Source organism: Oryx dammah, unplaced genomic scaffold (assembly GCF_014754425.2).
Source record: "Oryx dammah isolate SB20612 unplaced genomic scaffold, SCBI_Odam_1.1 HiC_scaffold_19, whole genome shotgun sequence".
Lineage (NCBI taxonomy): Eukaryota > Metazoa > Chordata > Mammalia > Artiodactyla > Bovidae > Oryx > Oryx dammah.
The window spans coordinates 13072245-13092277 of record NW_024070203.1 but is presented as its reverse complement, the minus strand read 5'-3'; the positions used below and the strand labels follow the sequence as shown (position 1 = coordinate 13092277).

General features: G+C 48.1%; 1 protein-coding gene across 1 annotated transcript; it reads left to right on the top strand.

Moving 5' to 3' along the window:
• The first annotated feature begins 601 nt into the window (after nucleotides 1–601).
• Nucleotides 602–15200, top strand: ZNF16 (zinc finger protein 16). Its single transcript, XM_040261431.1, is given in 4 exon segments — nucleotides 602–774; nucleotides 3309–3410; nucleotides 3412–3514; nucleotides 13133–15200. Coding segments are annotated over 4 exon segments (2016 nt in total). The 5' UTR covers nucleotides 602–723; the 3' UTR covers nucleotides 14893–15200.
• The last annotated feature ends 4833 nt before the right edge of the window (nucleotides 15201–20033 follow it).

The following is a 20033-nucleotide window of genomic DNA, read 5'->3' as shown; positions in this document are numbered from 1 at the left end:
TCCAAATAAAACTTAAACAGGGACTTCTCTGGTGGTCCAGTGGCTAAGTCTCTGCGCTCCCAATGCAGGGGGCCCAGATTCGATCTCTGGTTAGGGAACTATATCCTACATACTGCAACTAAGACCCAGCGCAGCCAAATAAAAATAATGATTAAAAAACAAAACAAAACTCACAGCTCTCACCTGCGTGTCTTTTGTCAGCAAGGTCTAACTGTATGGTCAATTTATGTAGATGTTCCATGGGTAGGCCCACAAAATGTGTATTATCTATATAACTAATGAGCCTTTTGACACCTAGGCAATCATTTACTGATGGAGGGATTGTTCCTCCTCATGCAGCATCAGGTTTTTATCAACCAAAACCTGTTTTGATTGCAGGTACCTGTGTATCTAAGTCCCTGGTCCTTCCTGCATTTATAATGGCTTGTTGCACCAACCCACTCATCCGCGGGTATCCCAGGGTTCCCAGCACCTCGCGGAGGTATGGGAAGGGCTGGTCCCGAGTCAGGAGTGGAGCCGCCGAGTTGCTTCTCCTCCTCAGCCTAGAGCAGCCACATTGGGCGGGACTAGGCGGGTCCGCAGGCCGGAAGTCGAGGCGGGACTTCCGGAGCACAGCCTCGAGGCCGAGCCGGCTGGTTATCTCTTCGTTGCGCTCTTCCCCGAGCAGCTCTAGGCTGCGGCTGTTCGCGTGGTGGCGTTTTCGCGTTGCTGATCGCGCTCCCTATGACTCCGATGCACCGGCGGTGGGTGCTGGCCGCGGGAGGCCTGTCTCGGGTGCGCGTGGGGCCGTGGAATCGTGGGCGGCTTGCAGCCTCGGAGGGCCCCTGACGGGAGGGCGTGTGAGGGGCGCCCTGTGGACGCTGTGCGACAGTCAAGCACTTCCTGCCCTGGAGCCGGGCGGCGGGACCGCTCGGCGAGGCAGCCGCAGAGCGACCGGCAGGTGTGCGCGAATAGTGTTCTGTCGCGTATGGTTGGGGCGGAGGAAGGGCCTCAGGAATTGGTGCAAACGTTAGAGCTGTCCGGAGCCGGGGGAGAAATGAATGGGGTTGCAGCTTGGCGCCCGATTCTGCCTGAAGGCACAGTCGGTGGTGGATTCGCCCTCCGGGTGGAGAGGGGGTTCACGGAACGGGGATGGATTTATTCTCCCCCAGGGGAGTGGGACTCGAGGATGGGTCAGGCCCATCTTGTGGCTGTCTGCCGTGGAGTAGTGGCTGGTAATTCTCACAGTTGTGTATTTGCTTAGCACCAGGTGAGCCGTTAGCCAGGAGAATATCTGCTTCCAAGCTCATTGGTAGAATCCAGCTGCTGAGGTTGCTTTTTCCTTGCTGACTGTCCTTATCTCCTGGAGACCCCACTTCTTGTGCACGATCCATGCATCCGAGTCAGCAGTGGCTCGCGTGATTAGATTGGGTCCACCAGGTAATTCAGGCCTGTAGCCTTAATTTCCTCTGCAAAATCTCTCTTGCTGTGTAGTGTAGGTCCCGGGGATTAGGATGTGGACATGGATGGGGAGGAGCATCCTACCTCCTCGACAGGATCCCCACAACTACTAAAGTGAGAAGAACAAGATGTAAAATGACATCGTTTGGTGTAACTTATAATAAAAAGACAAAGAAAACATACTCATGTTTGCTTGTGTAAGCTTGGAGTGACCAGGATGGGCATGTTGGAAACTGGGAATGGGCACTGTGGCAGGCTGTGGGATGTGTCACCTTATGTTCTCTTTAACCTTTTGAATTTTGAGCTGTGACTGTGCCCCTGTTCAGAGGCAGTGATGATAACCTCAAGACTTTAAAATGAACTGAATAAATACTACAAAGGGTGGACTCTCCCATGGGAGAGAGAGAGTGAAAGTTCCCCCTGCTCTGTTCTGTTTGCTGCATGGATGAGTGCCTTGAGTCAGTGTTCTCCCTGCTTGTGCACCGTCTCTCCGAGCGGCCACGCCAGGTGAATCTTCCTGAAATGTTTCATTAATTCTGCCTCTCAGTGGAGAAATGCGGCCGGTGCCTCACTTTCCTCAGGTAGTCAAAGGCTCGTCCAGGCTGTGCACCCCCGCCTCCCCCAGGAACTGCCTCTGATGTGCGTTCACACCTCTGTCCTGTCTCACCCCTGCCACCTTCTGCCTTTCCAGCCAGGACCTGGTTTAAATGCCCACCTGCCCCAGGCTCTGCCCCTTCTCTGCCCAGCGCACCTGCCCGTCTCACTGATGCATTTGCTGTTATCTGTCTCCCCACTGAAATCCGTGAGAGTGGTGGTCACACTGTCCTCAGAATACCTTGACATATAATGGGTGTTTTGGAAACACTGAAAGCATGAGTCCAAGAGGAGAAAGTCAGTCCAAGGGTTGGGAGGCAGTGTGTGCCAACATTTCCTGCCTCGTCTTCATTACTGAAGGACAGAGGGGTCAGTGGTACCTGCTCATGGTGTGGTGTGAATCAGGGGCCGAGGGATGTTGCCCCCTCCTAAGTGGAATGCTGGCCAGGGCATGGTGCATTTGTTCAGAGACAGGGTAGTAGGGAGGGGGAGAAGATCAGTAACTTGTCCATATGGGGTCCCATCCTGTGCCTGAGTGGGCATGCCTCCCTACTTGGAGATACCAGTTAGAGCTGGAGATGAGCCCAGTCTTTAGCGTCTTCATGGGGTAGAGGATGTTGGTACCTCAGGACTGGAAAGATTAGTCAGGGAATTTGATGTGGATGCAGAAGTGAATCCTGGGACACCAGCGTGAAGAGGGAGCTAAGGAGGAGTCTGGGAGGGAGCCAGCCACGGGTGCAGTGGGAGGGCAGCCCAGGAGGGTGGGATGGGGACAACCACTGTGGGTGCTGCTGGGCAGCAGAACTCAGGCTGGCCAGTAGAGGGACACCGTGATGACTCCACGCATGTCCATGGTGAGGCTCCCTGGCAGCCCGGCCTCTGAAGCTGCTGCTCCCTGTGAAGGTCAGTTGGTCCACTTTCAGGGCATTGTGTCAGGGCCAGGGTGGCCCGCAGTAGATGCAGGTGCCGTGAGAGCTGCTTCCTCTCACCATGGCAATCTTGGGCCCTTCCAGATGTGCTCACAGGCACTGTGGGTCACCTTGCTCTGTGGTCAGTATCTCATTCCTTCCCACCTATGGCCCTGCCTTGTGAGTCTGTGTCTCCTTGGCTGGCTGAGCTCCATTGGATCCAGGATCAGAGAATGTGGTATCAATCATCAGGCCTTCCTGAGGTCTCAGGGTGAGGGGTGGAGGAAGTGACCCCTGCCTGGTGTGCCAGTGAGCCCCTGGAGTTACCCCCTCTGCACACTCACCTGTGTCCTTGCTTGTCTCCAGGTCACAGCCATGTCCAGCCTCAGAGTATGCTCTAAAGAGGCAGCAGTGGAGCTCTCAGTTCCTGGACCATCCCCTTGGACCCCTAGAGCCCAGGCCTGTGTGGAGTGATGCTCCTGCCGAGACCCACGCTGGATCTGCACTTCATGTTTCCCTCTGTTGTGGTGACGCCGAGCCAGGAGCCACCTCCCCTCCCCATCAGCAGCCAGGTACTGGGTGTGCATTCCCCACTGATGCCCTTGTTCTGGGGAGACTTTGTCTACATTCCCCTGTACTTAGCTCTGGAGGTGTCCTGTCAGCGTTTGGGGCAGAGTGCCTTGTGGACTTGCAGGGCCAAGGCTGGAGGTCAGAGAGGAAGTTGGCCTGGCACCTGGCTGCCCTGGTGCCCTGAGCGGGACTCTGGTTTCTTCACCTGAAATAGAGGGTGTGACATGATCACCAGCTGAGCCCTGCCTAACTTCCTCGCCAGACTGGTGGTAGTCCTGCCCTGAGGTCTCTGCCCTAATCCAGGCCTTGGCCCTGTTCCCTCCTGGCTGCATTCACACTGCCCAGCTGCTCCCATCCCTGTTAGATATCAGACAGTCCTTCCTGAAGACACCTCACCAAGTTGCCTCTTGTGTGGCCCTTTCAGCAGGGATCAGGGATTACTCACTGTTAGCTCTCCTTGCTTGGATCTGATGATGGCTGTTTTACAAGAATACACCTACATGGGAAGTATTATACTGAGGACATGTGGGCAGAGTATCCTGGGCAGACTCTGTGTGGCCAGAGAAGGTTGGGCTAAGGGCAGAGATGGTCATAGGTGTGTTAGAAGGATGAGATGGGTAGAGGATGAGAGGCATGATGGGGCCAAGAAGTGGCTCTGAGGGAAAAACTTGCTGCCAGATGACCAAGGGTGTGCCAAGCACAGAATGGCGAGTTAGGTCAAGACCCTTGCTCCAGGGAAAACACAGGTTGATGGTAGCTCATGTTTTAAAAGCCACTATAGAGCAAAATAGTGGAATAGGCAGCTCCAGACACCCATTTCTTCACATAAACTATTAAAACAAAAACAAGTAGAAGCTATCAGGGCCAGCGTAGTCAGAAATCTAGAAAACAGGTTTACAGCAACCAAGCAAATGCTGAATCAAGAAAAAGGCAACTTAAAAATGAAAGCTTCACAGATACTTCCTGGTTCAGCATCATATTGAAAGTGGGCATCCTGTGTTCCTAGTGTGGGACCCAGAGGGAGCAGAGCAGAACTTATTCAGAAATCACTTTGTTCTTCCCTATGTGGGGTTGGAAAAAGAATTGAATCAAACTGTTTGTCTCTGTGTTGCCTAACTCAGAATTACTTGGTGGAAAGTGCTGGGCTCAAAACAAAGAAACGAACTGAACTCCCTCAGGTACTTGGGACATCACTTAATAGTACAGTCAACTTCCTAAAGCCCAGGAGGGAAGGGCAGAGAAATGAGGACATTCAAAAGCACCCTCGTATGTCAGGGAATTTAGAAAGCCATGTACAGACCCAGGATAGAAGGTATACTCAGAAAAGACCTATAAAGATTGTAATGTCACCTCCAGCTGATCTCTGTGATCTGTGGAAGCAGGAGCCTCGCAGAGTAATAATTGGTGCTGAAGTAGTTTCCCAGCGGAGCACAGTAAATATTCTCAAATGTCCAGTTTTTAACAAAAAAATCATAAAGAATACACATAAGCAGAAAATACAGCTGCTTATGTCAAATAAAAAGTTAATTGACAGAAGTGTCCCTGAAAAAGCACAGATACTTAACAGCTTATTATAAATAAGCTGTCTTAAATGTGCTCAAAGATCTGAAAGAAACCATGGACAGGGAACTAAAATCTATGTATGAAGAAACTGAAAAAGTCAGTAGAGATAGTTGTAAATACACAATTCACATTTTATTTATTATAAAAAGAAACAGAGTGGAAGTCCTAGAGCTGGGACTTCCTGGTGCTCCAGGGGTTAAGGCCCTGCTTTGCATTGCATGGAGCACATGTTCGATCCCTGGCCAGGGAACTGAAATCTCACATACCTCGTGGTGGAGTCAAAATAAAGAAGTCCTGGAGGGAGAACTAAAGTAACTGAAGTGAAGAGTTTTCTGGAGGATTTCAATAGCAGGTTTGAGCAGGCTATAGAACTGGTGAACTTGAAGTTATCCAGTCTGAGTAGCAGAAAGAAAAAAGGTTGAAGAAAAGTGAACAGAGCCTAACAGACTCATGGTGAAAGGCTGTTGCTGAGCCTTGAAAGACGCTGGGATTCTTGTCCTCTGGAGCAGAGGAATTCAATCTGCGGTCAGTGACAAGGCTTGACTGCTCAGAGCTTTTGTGTAATAAAGATTTATTAAAGTATAAAAGAGATAGAGAAGGCTTCTGACATAGACATCAGAAGAGGGCAGAAAAAGTGCTCCCTTGGTAGGTTTTAGCAAGAAGTTATATACGTATTAGCAAGTTGCTAAAAGGAAATGTCTCAAAACTCAGAGTGGCACCAGGCCCCTCACCCACAACATGCGTTTTGAGATAACATTGGCACAAGGTGAGTCATCCCGGGGCATAAGACAATTGACATGAATCTTGAAGGAAGGCAGATTTCCAAGCAAATACATAGTCTCATTCACATAGCTTAAGAGAACATTTCTGTGAGTAAAACATACTGGTTTGTTGAGCCATTATCAGTTCTAAGTCTTAGGTGGAACCGACTTGAAGAAAGATAGAGTCTAAGATAAATACATAGTTCATTAACATAGCTTAAGAAAAACATTTCCATAAGAAAAACTCATTGGTTAGCTCAGGTTTGAGAAAAGTTAAGTTCAGGTGGAACCAGGTGTCATTATGGCAACACAGAATTTTAAAAGAAACTTCCTTTTAATTTTATATAGAGAAGGGAAAAAAATCTGACAATTGTAGTTTGTTTCCTCCTGCTGCTTAAGAGAGAGAGTGTCTGACACCTGCAGCCTATTTCCTCTCTTGGGGCCTCTAGCCTTCCTGCCTGTTACCGTCTCAGTGGGATGCCATCAAGGAAACCAACACACACATGGGAATCCAAGAAAAAGGTGAGAAAGACAGAAAGGGGTGGAAAACATGTTAAATTTGATGAAAGATGCAAAAAAGCTTTGCACCTACATGTCTAGAAAGCTCAGCAAGCTCCCAGTAGGACAGAGTCAAAGAGATCCACACTAGGACTCATAATCAAACTGTTGGAAGATTGAATCTTGAAATCAACAAGAGAAGCAAACCATCTTATATAAGGTATCCTCAATAAGATGAACAGCTAGTTTCTCATGAGCCCTTGGAGGTTGGAAGGCAGTGGAATGACATATTTAAACTGCTTAGAGAATGAAACTGCCAACTAAGAATTCTATATCTGCCAAAATTATCTTTCAGAATAAAGACAAAGTTAAGGTATTCTTGGATAAACAAAAGTTCAGGGTGTTTATCACCAACAGACGTGCCCTGTGAGAAGTGTCAGAGGAAGCGTTACAGGCTAAGAGGAAAGGGTATTATGCAGGAGCTCAAAGCTGTACAGAGAACCAAAGATCTCTGATAGAATTGACCACATAGGTAAGGATAAAAGCTAGTATTGTTGTATTGGTTTATAACTTCACTTATGATTTAAAAGACAAATGTGTGAAATGATCATAAACCTATACTGCTGAACATATAACATGTAAGGATACATTTGTGACTGCAACAACATAAAGGTAGAACATATCTGTATAGGAGTGGAGTTTATGATACTGTGGCTACTTTGGTTTACAGTTAAAACTTGGTGGCTTTATTCTGAGGATTCAACATACAGCATGGTGACTATAGTTAATAAGGTATAGTGTACTTGTCAACTGCCAGGAGAGTTGATCTTGAAAGTTCTCACCACACACACACACACACACACACACACAGGTTACTGTGCAAGGTGATGGATATGTCAGTTATGGTGGTCATCATTTGCATATGTATGTGTATCAATTCATCCCATTGTGCACTTTAAACTTAATATGATGGACTTTCCTGGTGGTCCAGAAGTTAAGAATCCACCTGCCAATTCCGGGTACACAGATTTAATCCCTGCTGCAGGAGGACCCCACATGCCACAATGCAGCTAAGCCTGTGTACCCCAGCTCCTGTGCCAGTGCTCCAGAACCCGTGAGCTGTGACTGCTGAGGCGCGTGTGCCCCTAGAGCCCGTGCTTTGCAACAAGAGAAGCCACTGCAATGAGAAGCCTGTGCACTGCAACTGAAGAGTAGTGCTCCCCCTACCCCTGCAACTAAAGAAAGAGGATGCAAAGCAGTGAAGACCCAGCACAGCCAAAAATAAATAAATTTCTTTATTAAAAAAAAAAGATAACAACTTACATGATGTTCTATGGCAATTTATTTCGATAAAGATGGGGCAGGGGACCAAAAAAGCTGAAGGGAGAAGGCCAAATTAGATTGTTTTAGGATATTAGAATATTAATTATAATCGCCATGATACAACCAAGAAAGTATCTTTAAAATATACACAAAAGGAATAAAGAAGAAAATCAAATGGTATGCTACAAAAAATAAACTGAACACAAAGGAAGATAGTAATAGATCAAATGAGGAACACAAAGGTCAAAGACATTGAAAAGATTCAAGAAGCAAAGTGGTAGAAGTAAGTCCTTCTTTGTCAGTAATTAAATGTTAATGGTTTAAACTCTTGTCAACAGGCAGATATGTCAACAGGCAAATACGGACAGAATGGATTTAAAAAAGTATGACCCAACTATATACTGTCTACAGGAGGCTTACTTCAGGAGGCTTCCAAAGGAAAAAATAAGCTTAAAGTGAAAGGTGAAAAAGATATGTTCCATGCAAATAGTAACAAAAGAGACCTGGGTTTATTATACTAATATCGGACAAAGTAAACTATGTCAAACAACTGTACAAGAGAAAAGAAGGATATTATATATTGATAAATGAGTTAATTAATCAGGAAGATTGTTGTTCAGTCACTTAGTCATATCTGACTTTTTGCGACCCCATGTACTGCAGCCCGCCAGGCTTCCCTGTCCTTCACTATCTCCCAGAGTTTGCTCAAACTCCTGTCTACTGAATTGATGCTTTCCAACCATCTAATCTGTTGTCCCCTTCTCCTCATGCCCTCAATCTTTCCCAGCATCAGGGTCTTTTCCAATGAGTCAACTCTTCACATCAGGTGGCCAAAGTATTGGAGCTTCAGCTTCAGCATCAGTCCTTCCAATGAACATTCAGGGTTGATTTCCTTTAGGATTGACTGGTTTGTTCTCCTTGCTGTCCAGGGGACTCTCAAGAGTCTTCTCCAGCACCACAGTTTGATTTATATTGATAAACAAGTCAATTAATCAAGAAGATAGAGCAGTGATAAACATAAACACTAAAAAGAACCCCAAAACATATGAAGGAGGCATAGATTTGAGCGAAGAAAGAGATGCTTTGGTAGCAGTTGGAGACTTTAATACCTCACTTCCAAAAGTTAAGAAAAACATCTAAACAGAAGTTTAGTAATGAAACAGGGAAATTGAGCAATACTATAATTAATAGATCTAATAGACATAGATATATCCTCTGCCCAAGGGAGCAGATACACAGTCTTAAGTGCATATGGAACATTCTTCAATGTAGACCATATATTATACTACAAAACCAGTCTCAATCAATGTTGAAATAATATAAAGTATCACCTCCAAGCAATAACTGCAGGAAAACTGGAAAATGCACAAATATGTTGAAGTAAAACCACACACTCTTAATCAGTTGGTCGAAGAAGAAACCACAAGGGAAGTTAGAACATACATACAGACAAATGAAAACAAAGCCACAAACTACCAGAACTCACAGGATACAGGGAAGCCCAGAGTGGAAATTTACAGCAGTCAATACCTATATTAGGAGGAGGATAGATAGGTCTTTTTTTTTTTTTTTTGATAGATAGGTCTTAACAGCAGTACCTGACTTGACATCCTAGGGGTCTGTGCGAAGAGTAAATGAAACCCAGAGCTGATGGAAGGAAATAATGAACATCGGAGCAGAAACAGAGACTGGAAAAGCAATAAGAGAATCAATGTATTTAAAAGTTTTTTTGAAATGATTTAACAAATGACAAAAAGAACACACTGAAAATCAAGTGAACATGGGATGGGGACATTATTACCGACTACACAGAAGTGAAAAAGAGTAAAAAGCAGTTCAGTTCAGTCACTCAGTCACGTCCGACTCTTTGCAACCCCATGAATCACAGCATGCCAGGCCTCCCTGTCCATCACCAACTCCCGGAGTTCACCCAAACTCATGTCCATCGAGTCAGTGATGCCATCCAGCCATCTCATCCTTTGTCATCCCCTTCTCCTCCTGCCCACAATCCCTCCCAGCATCAGAGTCTTTTCCAATGAGTCAAATCTTTGCATGAGGTGGCCAAAGTATTGGAGTTTCAGCTTTAGCATCAATCCTTCCAAAGAACACCCAGGACTGATCTTTAGAATGGACTGGTTGGATCTCCTTGCAGTCCAAGGGACTCTCCAACACCACAGTTCAAAAGCATCAATTCTTCAGCGCTCAGCTTTCTTCACAGTCCAACTTTCACATCCATACATGACCACTGGAAAAACCATAGCCTTGACTAGAAGGATCTTTGTTGGCAAAGTAATGTCTCTGCTTTTTAATATGCTATCTACATGAAAGAGCTAAATTCCTAAAAAAAGAGACAAATTACCAAGAGTGACTCAAGAATAGGTAGAAAGTAAGAACACACTTATAACAATTAAAGATTGAATCTGTAACTTTTAAAACTAATAAACCAGGACCAAATGGCATCACAAGACATTTAAAGAAGGATTTATGCTGTTTTGTCAAGCTTGCAAACTATACAAGAGGAAGGATAATCAAAGACACCACAGGAAAAGAAAATTATACATTAAGACATTTTGTGGCTGTATAAACAAAACCCTCAACAAAATGCTAGCAAACTGAATCCAGCGGTGTTAATAAAAGTGTTATATCCCATGACCAAGTGGGATGTAACCCAGGGACACAAGAGTGGTTGAATATAAGAACCAATCAGTGTCATTTACCACATTAATTGAATGAAGGGGAAAAGCTGTAATCATCTCAATTGATGCCAAAAAAAAATGTATTTGACAAAACCAAATTCATTTTCATAATGAAAACACTGAGAACTCCATTCAAGGCAACCTCAACACGATAAAGGGCATTCATGAAAAACCCACAGCTAACATCATGTACATTAGTGAAATATTAAAAGGTTTTCCCCATAAATAAGGAAAATTTGCCTGCTTTCACCTCTGCTCTTCAGTACTGTTTTGGAAGTTCTAACCAGAGCAGTTGGGCCAGAAAAAAAAAAAAAATCGGGAAGGAAGAAATAAAACTACCTCTGTGTATAAGGCACAATCCTGTATATATAATAGGAAATCCCAAAGAATCCATTAAAAACCTGCTAGAGTTAATATTAAATGAGTTCAGAATTGCAGAGTACAGGTCAGTACACAAAATCAGTTGTGTTTCTATACACCAACAATGGTGGGAATGTAGAATGGCATAGCCATGGTGGAGTACCTTGGCAGTTCCTCAAGGTTCAAACATAGCATTACCACGCGTGCATGCTCAGTCACTTCAGCTGTGTCTGACTCTTTGCAACCCTATGGACTGTAGCCCACCAGGCTCCTCTGTGGGATTATCCAGGCAGGAATACTGGAGTGGGTTGCCATTCCCTCCTCCAGGGGATCTTTCCAACCCAAAGACTGAACACATGTCTCCTGCATTGGCAGGCGGGGGTTCTTTACCACCAGTACCACCTGGGAAGCCCTGGCATTACCGTGTTGCCCAGTAATTCCACTGCTGGATACATACCCACAGAATTCAAGGCAAATACTCATCAGGTACACTTACGTCATATTCATAGCACTGTTGACAGTAGTCAAGAGGTGTAAGCAGCCCAGATGCCCCTCAGTGGATGGATGCAGAAACCAGATGTGTTGTGTCTGTACCGTGGAATATTACTCAGTCATAAGGGAGTGAAGCACTGGTACCTGCTGCAGTGACAACCTGCAGAAACTGGTTGAGAGGAAGAGTCCGGACATCACAAGTTGTGTATCATGATTTCATTCACATGCAAGATCAGGAATGAGGTAAATCCATGGAGACAAGATGCAGGTGGGTGGTCCCCAGGCGCTGGGGGCCCGGAGATACGGACTAATGCACTGGGGCTTTGAGGTGATGGAAATGAAATGTCTTGGAACAAGATACAGATTCTGGTTGCACAACATTGTAAATGTACTAAACGCCACTGAAGTGTTCATTTAAAACAGTTATTCTGTTTGTTAACTTCACCTCAATACACATAACAGTAAAATGAAAACAGAGCCCCCGGCCGAGGCTGCGGTGCCGCTGGGGGCTTGTGTGGCGGGGCAGGTGCTGCTGCGTCTCTGCTGGGCCCCTTGACAGCCACAGCCACACGAGGATTTGTGAGCATGGCTCCGATGGGGCACTTTTCACAAACCTGGGAGCAGCTAATCATACAGGTCTCCATTGTTTGCTCTTGGGAAGTCTAACAGGTTTGCTGTGTGCTGGCTGGGCCAGCTGGTGCCACACTTGTGGGGGCAGTGTGGCACACAAGTGCATTTGTTTACACATCTTTTCCTTCACCATTAAACCCAGTGTTTTTAGTGAAAATTTTTCTTAAAGCATATTTCTGATTTTATATTTCCTTTCAAAAAAAGAACATTCATTATTGTTTCCAGTAATTCTTATGTTGCAGAGAATTGTATCCAGTCTAGCAAATCAAAAATGCCCTCACCCTCACCCACAGGACTCACTGTTGTTTCCCATCTCAGTAAAATCCTTCCAGGCCAGTAATTTCTCTGGCCCCAAAAGCAGTTCCCATTTCCACTCCCTCAGGAGCCACACTAATGACCTTGTCTCGGTCGGGTCAGTGAGCCATGCCCCACAGGCCAGATCCAGCTCAGAAGTTGTTTATGACCTGCAAGCAAAGAACAGTTCAGTTTTTTAAGGATTGTGACAGAGCAGACCTTATGACAGAGACTGTAGCCACGGAGCCCAGAATGGGTCCTCTCTGACCCTTCATGGAAAAGCTGTGTCCCTTCTTGTGCAGCCAGGAGAGGGCGGGGCTCCCTGGGCCACCCTGTCCAGACCCTTGTTTCCTGCAGTGACCGCCCTGTTTGTCCCCGCAGCCCTCGCTGTGCCCCTGTGACACATGGGAGCCCTGCTGGTGCCCCACAGCTGGGGCCCTGGGAGAAGATGGTAGCCCAGCTGCAGGTGTGATGACAGGCCTGCCTGACGGTCCGCAGGAGGGTGAAACAGGTTGCTTCATGGTCAAGCTCCACGGAGGGGGTCTTGGCACAGACTGTGCAGGGCCTTCCAGCTGGGCCATGAGTCAGGTGACCAGAATGCAATGCCACCACCAGACACATCGGCAGGGCAGTCAGGCTGAGCATACAACACAGCTGGGTCTGCGCTGAGAATAGAAGCCTCAAGGTGACATGGGGAGACAAAATGCTGTTGTGTGGGGAGATTCTAGAAGTTCCAGTAGGGGAATGGAAATCATTCCTGAATCGAGGGGCAGGTCAGAGGGCAGCAGGCCCAAGGAGGCTGAGAATACTGTGGGGTGCCCTTCACCTACCCACTCAGCACCCCTGCATGGCCCCAGCCTTGGGGTATGGAGCCCTGTTGGGAACAGTGGTCAGAGAAGTCCTCTTCTGTGAGGTATTTCAGCTGAGACAGGCTAAAGGGAAGGACAGAGCATGAAGACCATTGGGGAGGTGGCGCCATGTGACTTTCTGTTTGTCATTTCAGGCTGGGACACCAGGACTAAGGGCCAGGAGTTTGTTCAGAAGGAAGAAGTTTCTGAGGACTTGGAATCACAAGTAGAAATATCAGACAGCTCTGGCAGTGATGCTTCGCAGACACCTGAGCTTGGAGGACTCCGTGGTGATGTAGAAGAAAGAGACTGGGGGCTCCCTGAGCATGAGAGGCAGATGCACCACCCTCACCGGGAGGGGGCCTTCACTCTTGCCCAGATGGTTCTCAGGAGCCCCTCAGGAGAGAGAGAGGTGGACTGTGATGACATCAAGAGCAGCTGCAGCCGGAGCCCAAGCCCAGTGGAGTGTCAGGGGCCTCCTGCAGAGGGGAGGCCCCATCCACATGGCATACAGAGCCTGCCCTGCAGCCTGGACCTGCCCAGCTGCACAGGGCTTCACGTGGCTGAAAGCCCGTTCATATGCAGCAAGTGTGGGAAAACCTTTGAAGGAGACCCTGCTCTTACACAGCATCAGACAGTGCACACTGGACACAAGTCCTTCATCTGTAATGAGTGTGGAAGGCTCTTCAGCACACACACAGGCTTCCTTCAGCACCAGCTCACCCACCATGGGGAGAAGCTGCATGTGTGTTCTGAGTGTGGGAAGGCCTTCTGCCAGAGCTCCAGCCTTAAAAAGCACCAGAAGTCCCATGTGAGTGAGAAGCCCTATGAATGCAGTGAGTGCGGCAAGACCTTCAGGCGCAGCTCCAACCTCACCCAGCACCAGAGAATCCACTCTGGCGAGAAGCCATACGTGTGTCATGCCTGTGGGAAGGCCTTCAGGCGCAGTTCCAACCTCGTCAACCACCAGAGGGTCCACACAGGGGAGAAGCCCTTTGAGTGTACTGAGTGTGGGAGGGCCTTCAGCCAGAGCTCACACGTGAGGAAGCACCAGAGGGTCCATACCGGGGAGAGGCCTTACTCATGTAGCGAGTGTGGCAAGCCCTTCAGCCGAGTGTCCAACCTCATCAAACACCACAGGGTCCACACGGGGGAGAAGCCCTACAAGTGCAGTGACTGTGGGAAGGCCTTCAGCCAGAGCTCGAGCCTCATCCAGCACTGGAGAATCCACACCGGGGAGAAGCCTCATGTGTGTGCTGTGTGTGGCAAGGCCTTCAGATACAGCTCGGTGCTCCAAAAGCACCAGATCATCCACACGGGGGAGAAGCCGTATGAGTGCGGCGTCTGCGGGAAGGCCTTCAGCCACAGCTCCGCACTCGTGCAGCACCAGGGTGTGCACACGGGCGACAAGCCCTACGAGTGCCGCGAGTGTGGAAAGACCTTTGGCCGCAGCTCCAACCTCATCCTGCACCACCGGGTCCACACAGGGGAGAAGCCCTATGAATGCACTGAGTGCGGGAAAACTTTCAGCCAGAACTCGACTCTCATTCAGCATAAGAGGATCCACAACGGGTTGAAACCCCACAAGTGTAACCAGTGTGGCAAAGCCTTCAACCGGAGCTCCAACCTCATCCACCACCAGAAGGTCCACACTGGAGAGAAGCCCTACACCTGCGTCGAATGTGGGAAGGGCTTCAGGCAGAGCTCGCACCTCATTCAGCACCAGATCATCCACACGGGTGAGAGGCCCTATCAGTGCAGTGAGTGTGGGAAGTCCTTCAGCCAGTGCTCCGTTCTCATCCAGCACCAGCGGATCCACACTGGGGTGAAGCCCTACGACTGCACGGCTTGTGGAAAAGCCTTCAGCCAGCGGTCAAAGTTGACCAAGCACCAGTTGATCCACACCAGGGAGTGAACCCCTCACAGCTTCACCCTGACCCATGAGGCCACTGTCCACAGAGGCCACCGTCCACACACTGGGGACCCTCTGGTCCTGCTCCTTCTCCCAAGTCCCCTGCCATCACCCTTGTCTCCTGTGAGCTCACTTCTCTTTGTTGTCTGTTTTTCCAGTTTGTTATGAAACAGCTGTACTTGTTAGAAGGGAAAGGATTATAGAGGCTGTGCACTCATCCATAGAGTTTATTACTGTAAAGGAACATAACCAAGAAAGTAAATGACATTTGGTTTGAGACAACCACAGACCTCCGTGTGCTCACTAGTCAAGGGACTGAGTCCTTTGTCAGTGGTTGTGGCTGGTATCTGTTTTCATGTCAGGTTGAGAGTTTTCAGGTCTGGTTGCTGTCACCACCCCCCATCCTACCTGGTAATGGGACTTGGCCCTCCCTGCTCCCCCCTTTCCCGGGTGTCCTGCAGTCTGCGGTTATGTGTTCTTCCTCTGCGGTGGCTCAGGCCCTGTGGCCCCACTCAGGCTGCAGCACAATTGTACATGAGGCAGTTCCTGAGCTCTGGTCCTCGGCCTCACCGACAGGGGCCGCTCTGCATGCTCCTCCCTTCCTCTCTACAGGCTCCTGGATCCATCGCCAGACATTTACAGGGCACCTAGGTGCCCCTAAGAGGTGTGCATTGGCTCCCGACTCCCTGCACAGGGGAACTTAGCCCAGAAGCCACACTTCTGCCACCAGGGAGGTCCTGACCTGGGAATGTCCTGGGAAGAATGGGGGACACCTCCGCACCGTTCCAGGAGGAAAGGAGGCAGTGGCTTGTAGTCACGAAGGGAAGGGAAGGTGTGGCTTCTGAGTTCTCAGGGAAGTAGAGGCAAGGCCAGCAGTTGCAAATGTGGAGGGAGAGGTGGTTTGAGGCTGCAGAGAAGAGAAGGTGGAGGGGTGACTCAGATGCACAGGCGAGTCTATGGGCTTGAGTGGCACAGGATGCCCAGGCTCCCCTCCAAGGCCCCGTGAAGCAGCTGTCCCTGCTGCCATGCAGAGGCCCCGTCATACCTACCCCTACATTTTGGGCGCCATCCCACCCCCTCTCCCCAGGCAACAACTAATGGGATACAGTTTCCAGACTTGGCCTCAGCCTGACAAGACTGCTCCTGTTCTTAACTGTCAGGCAGCTCCTCTGGCTTCACGCTCCTCCTCCGCCAGTCTGGCTTTGATTTATGATTCCTTTTTCCAGTAAGTATCTGTGTCCGCCTCTACTCCACTCTGTCGCTGATTGGCTCGCTTGCTGCTGGCCTGCGTTGCTCAGCCCTGCTGCACATGGTGTGCTGTCACATCCTCTGCTACAGAGTCAGAGACCCCTCCAAGAGGCTAAAATTGGTGCAGTACCAAATTTGTGCAAGACTCCTCCACGGAAGGGGCTTCAGCCACCTCCTGCTAGGCCTCCTGGAGTCTCTGGACCACTCATGATGGCACTCAGTTGTCCAAGGGCTTCTGAGGCAAGAAACTGCCCTCTTTCCCCCATACAATATGCCACTAGAGCTGCAGTTACTGAAACTGGACCTCCTGAGCCCATGACCCTCTGTACCCAGCTGCTCATTATGCTCTGGGTCACAGAAGCAGTACCCAACAAACCTTGGGGCTGCTGAGCTGCCTTGGTGCAGGATGGAGCTGAACCTGGGCCTTTGGCCTGCTCCACCTGCAAGAGAAATAGCCTCACCTATTCTCAGCCCCTTTCCAGATGTCAGGCTGCTGGACCCTGTCCACCTGGGGAGCTCCAGGGTGGGATGAATTCGGGGGAACAGCAGTGGGAGTTCCAAGATTATAGGCAGAGAAGTGCCAACTGTCATGGAAGATGGAGCTCAGAGGGAAGCTGCTCCTCATTTTTAACCAGGACGACCCTGATAGAGGGCCAGACTGGAGGGTCAGCATGACTGGCCAAACACCAGGCAGTTAGTTGTCTTAGCACCCAGTGACTTGACTCAAACAGCCTCATCTGCACATTTTTACAAACTTGTGCTGTCACGTAAGAGTTGAACCCTTTGGTGTAAAAAGCTCCAGGAATCTCTTGCCTCACAGATGCCCCAAGATACTAATCAAGGTCTCTAGATGGCTCTCCCTATACTTAGGCACAACACGAGGGCTCCCCTGCATGCCCTCATCCCCTCCAGAGTCCAGGTTTTACTGAGAGTGGCCAAGGCACTCTTGTCAGTTTTACCTGCTGCAGGCTGCCGAGTCCACACCGCTCATTTAAACAGGCTCTGAATTAGCTGAGTGAAACATGATGTGTCTCTCATCAAACAGCAGGGTGAGTGGTGACTAGCAGGCTGGCACCTTGAGGCCTCATCCTCCTCATTTTGTGCCCACATCTGGAAAAGCAGAAAAGCCAGCTGAGTGCTCTGCCCTCTGATGCCAGCAGGAGACTGAAGGCATCCAGGCCCTCACCTGGGCCCAGGGACCTTCCCTCCAGCCGCTCCTGCTGACTGCAGTAGAGGCCCAGGCTGGTGACCCTTCTTGCTCTCAAGCCACCTCAGACCTGTTCCAGAGGCATTCTCTACCCTCCTCAGAGACCTCCTTTATGTCAATAATAATGCTTTTCATACCTTCAAAAAACCAGAAGCCCTGCTTGGCCTCCACACCTTCTTCCACTCTGGTCTTTGGTTTATGGACGTCAAGTTCCTCTGTACTGTGACTTCTCCCTCAACTCCTTGTTCTGACAAAAGCCTGGCTGCTGTGACTGCACAAGCTCCCCGGAGCCCTCATCCTTTCCCACGACCTCGAGATTAGAGATCAGGAGGACAATCTCCTGGCTCCTGATTTCCACATCCACATACTTCTGCCTTCAGCCAATAATGCCAGCCCTGTGGAGAACAACAGAAAAGCAGCCCTAACCGCTCAAAGCTGCCCTGCGTTAGGGCTCCCTGGGCAAAAAATGCCAGTTGGGGCCCCTAGGCCCGGGCTCCAGGTGGCTCCCTGGTACCAACTGTGCCATGGTTTCCATGTGCTGGCAGAGTTCTGGGAGATTCCTCCATGGATCCCACAGCCCAGGCCTCACAGATGATGAATGTAGGGGAAAAACTGTCCCTTGACACCCATGGCCTCTCCGCGCAAGGAGAAGCAGGGAGACTGGAGTGGTGTGAGAGCAGGGCCAGGGTCCAGGACCATCCTGAAGTTTCCGTGGCTTTGGAGGCAACTCAGGTCTGAGTGGAAAACGGCCTTGATGGCTGAGGACAGTGCAGGCCACACTAGAGTAGTCAATCACATAGGATGACGTTGGTTCTTTCCCCTGGGGCTTGGCAGACACTGGCCCCTGGGCTTCCCTGGAAGTAACACAAAGGCATGGGGGGAGGTGGAGGTGGCCTGACTGCAGGTACCCTGTGAGGCTTATTCTGTATGCAGGCTCTTCTGTGCTCATGGGCCAGATTGTGAATCTCCCAGACATCAGAATATTGACTGGGGAGACCACTGCCAACTGGAAATGTGATAGAAAGATGGCCTCAGATTCAGGGGAAAGGACCAATCTCATTCTATGTGGTAGCGAGGTAACAAGATAGCCTTTTGGAAAAAAGACAAAACTAGACTTACTCTTTACATCTCTTAGCAGAATAAAGTCCAAATGGAACAGAGATTTAAATGTAAAGAAACAAAACCAGATGAGTACTGGGTGAAAACATGGGTGGATTCCTCCAGAACTGGGAAGTTCGGGAAATTTTACTGTAGCTTGAAATCAAGCAACAATAAGGGAAAACAAATGATAAATTTCATTACACAGAAATAAAGTTTTGCAGGACCAACACATTTATATTCAAAGTAAAAAGACAAATGGTGAACTAGAGGAAGTGTTTACAACTTATGTTATACATAACACATAAAAATTAATGTACATAAGGTTATTTAAAATTAGGGTTTCATTTTCAACAAATGGTGTTGTAATTATTGAGTAACCGTATGCCAACAAAGTGAATCTCAATCCTTGCCCCACACCATCTAAAGAATTTAACTCAAAATGTATCATCAACCAAAATGTACAGCAGAAACTTCTAAAAGAAAACATAAGAGAAAACCTACTGACCTTCACTTTGGTCAAGATTTATTAAATAAATAAACTTTGGTGAAGATTTATTAAATAGGACACAAAGAGCAGGAACTTTCGAGGAAGGAATTCAGTGAGTAGGAGCTCATCAAGATTTAGAACATTTGTTCCTCAAAATTAAAGGAAAAGGCAAAGCATAAACTGGGAGAAAATATTTGCAAAACATATATATCTAAAAAAGGACTTATACTCCATGCTATAAAGAAGTCCTGGTGACTTCCCTGGTGGTTCAGTGGGTAAGACTCCATGTTTCCAATGCAGGGGACCCTGGTTTGACCCCTAGTTGGGGAACTAAGATATTGCAAACTGCAACTAAGCCTGTGAGTCAAAGCTACTGAGCTCACACACTCTAGAGAAGCCCGCACTGCAACGATGACACGGTGCACCCAAAAATAAAATAATAATAAAATAATTTATTAAAAGTGATTTTGGAGTCTACTCTTTATACCATCTCTCTGGTATCATATTGATTGCTTATATAACTTGTCAGTTGCATCAAAAAAGACTAAGTGCTTGCAATTTTTGATCTTAGTGTTAAGAACAAAGTTTTAAAAAATCTACAACTTATGTCACAAAGGGTTAACATAATCAGTTCAGTTCAGTTCAGTCACTCAGTCATGTCTGACTCTTTGCAACCCCATGGACTGCAGCACACTTGTCCATCACCAGCTCCCAGGGCTTTCTCAAACTCATGCCCATTGAGTTGGTGATGCCATCCAAACATCTCATCCTCCATTGTCCCCTTCTCCTGCCTTCTATCTTTCCCAGCATCAGGGTCTTTTTCAATGAGTCAGTTCTTCACATCAGGTGGCCAAAGTATTGGAGTTTCAGCTTCAGCCTCAGTCCTTCCAATGACTATTCAAGACTGATTTCCTTTAGGACGGACTGGTTTGTTCTCCTCCCAGTCCAAGGGACTCTCAAGAGTCTTCTCCAACACCACAATTCAAAACCGTCATTCTTTGGTGCTCAGCTTTCTTTATAGTCTAACTCTATAGTGCTTCTAAAATGAAAGGGAAGAGACCAACAAGCAGGTTCACAGAAAAGTCAGTGAAAGTGGCTCTT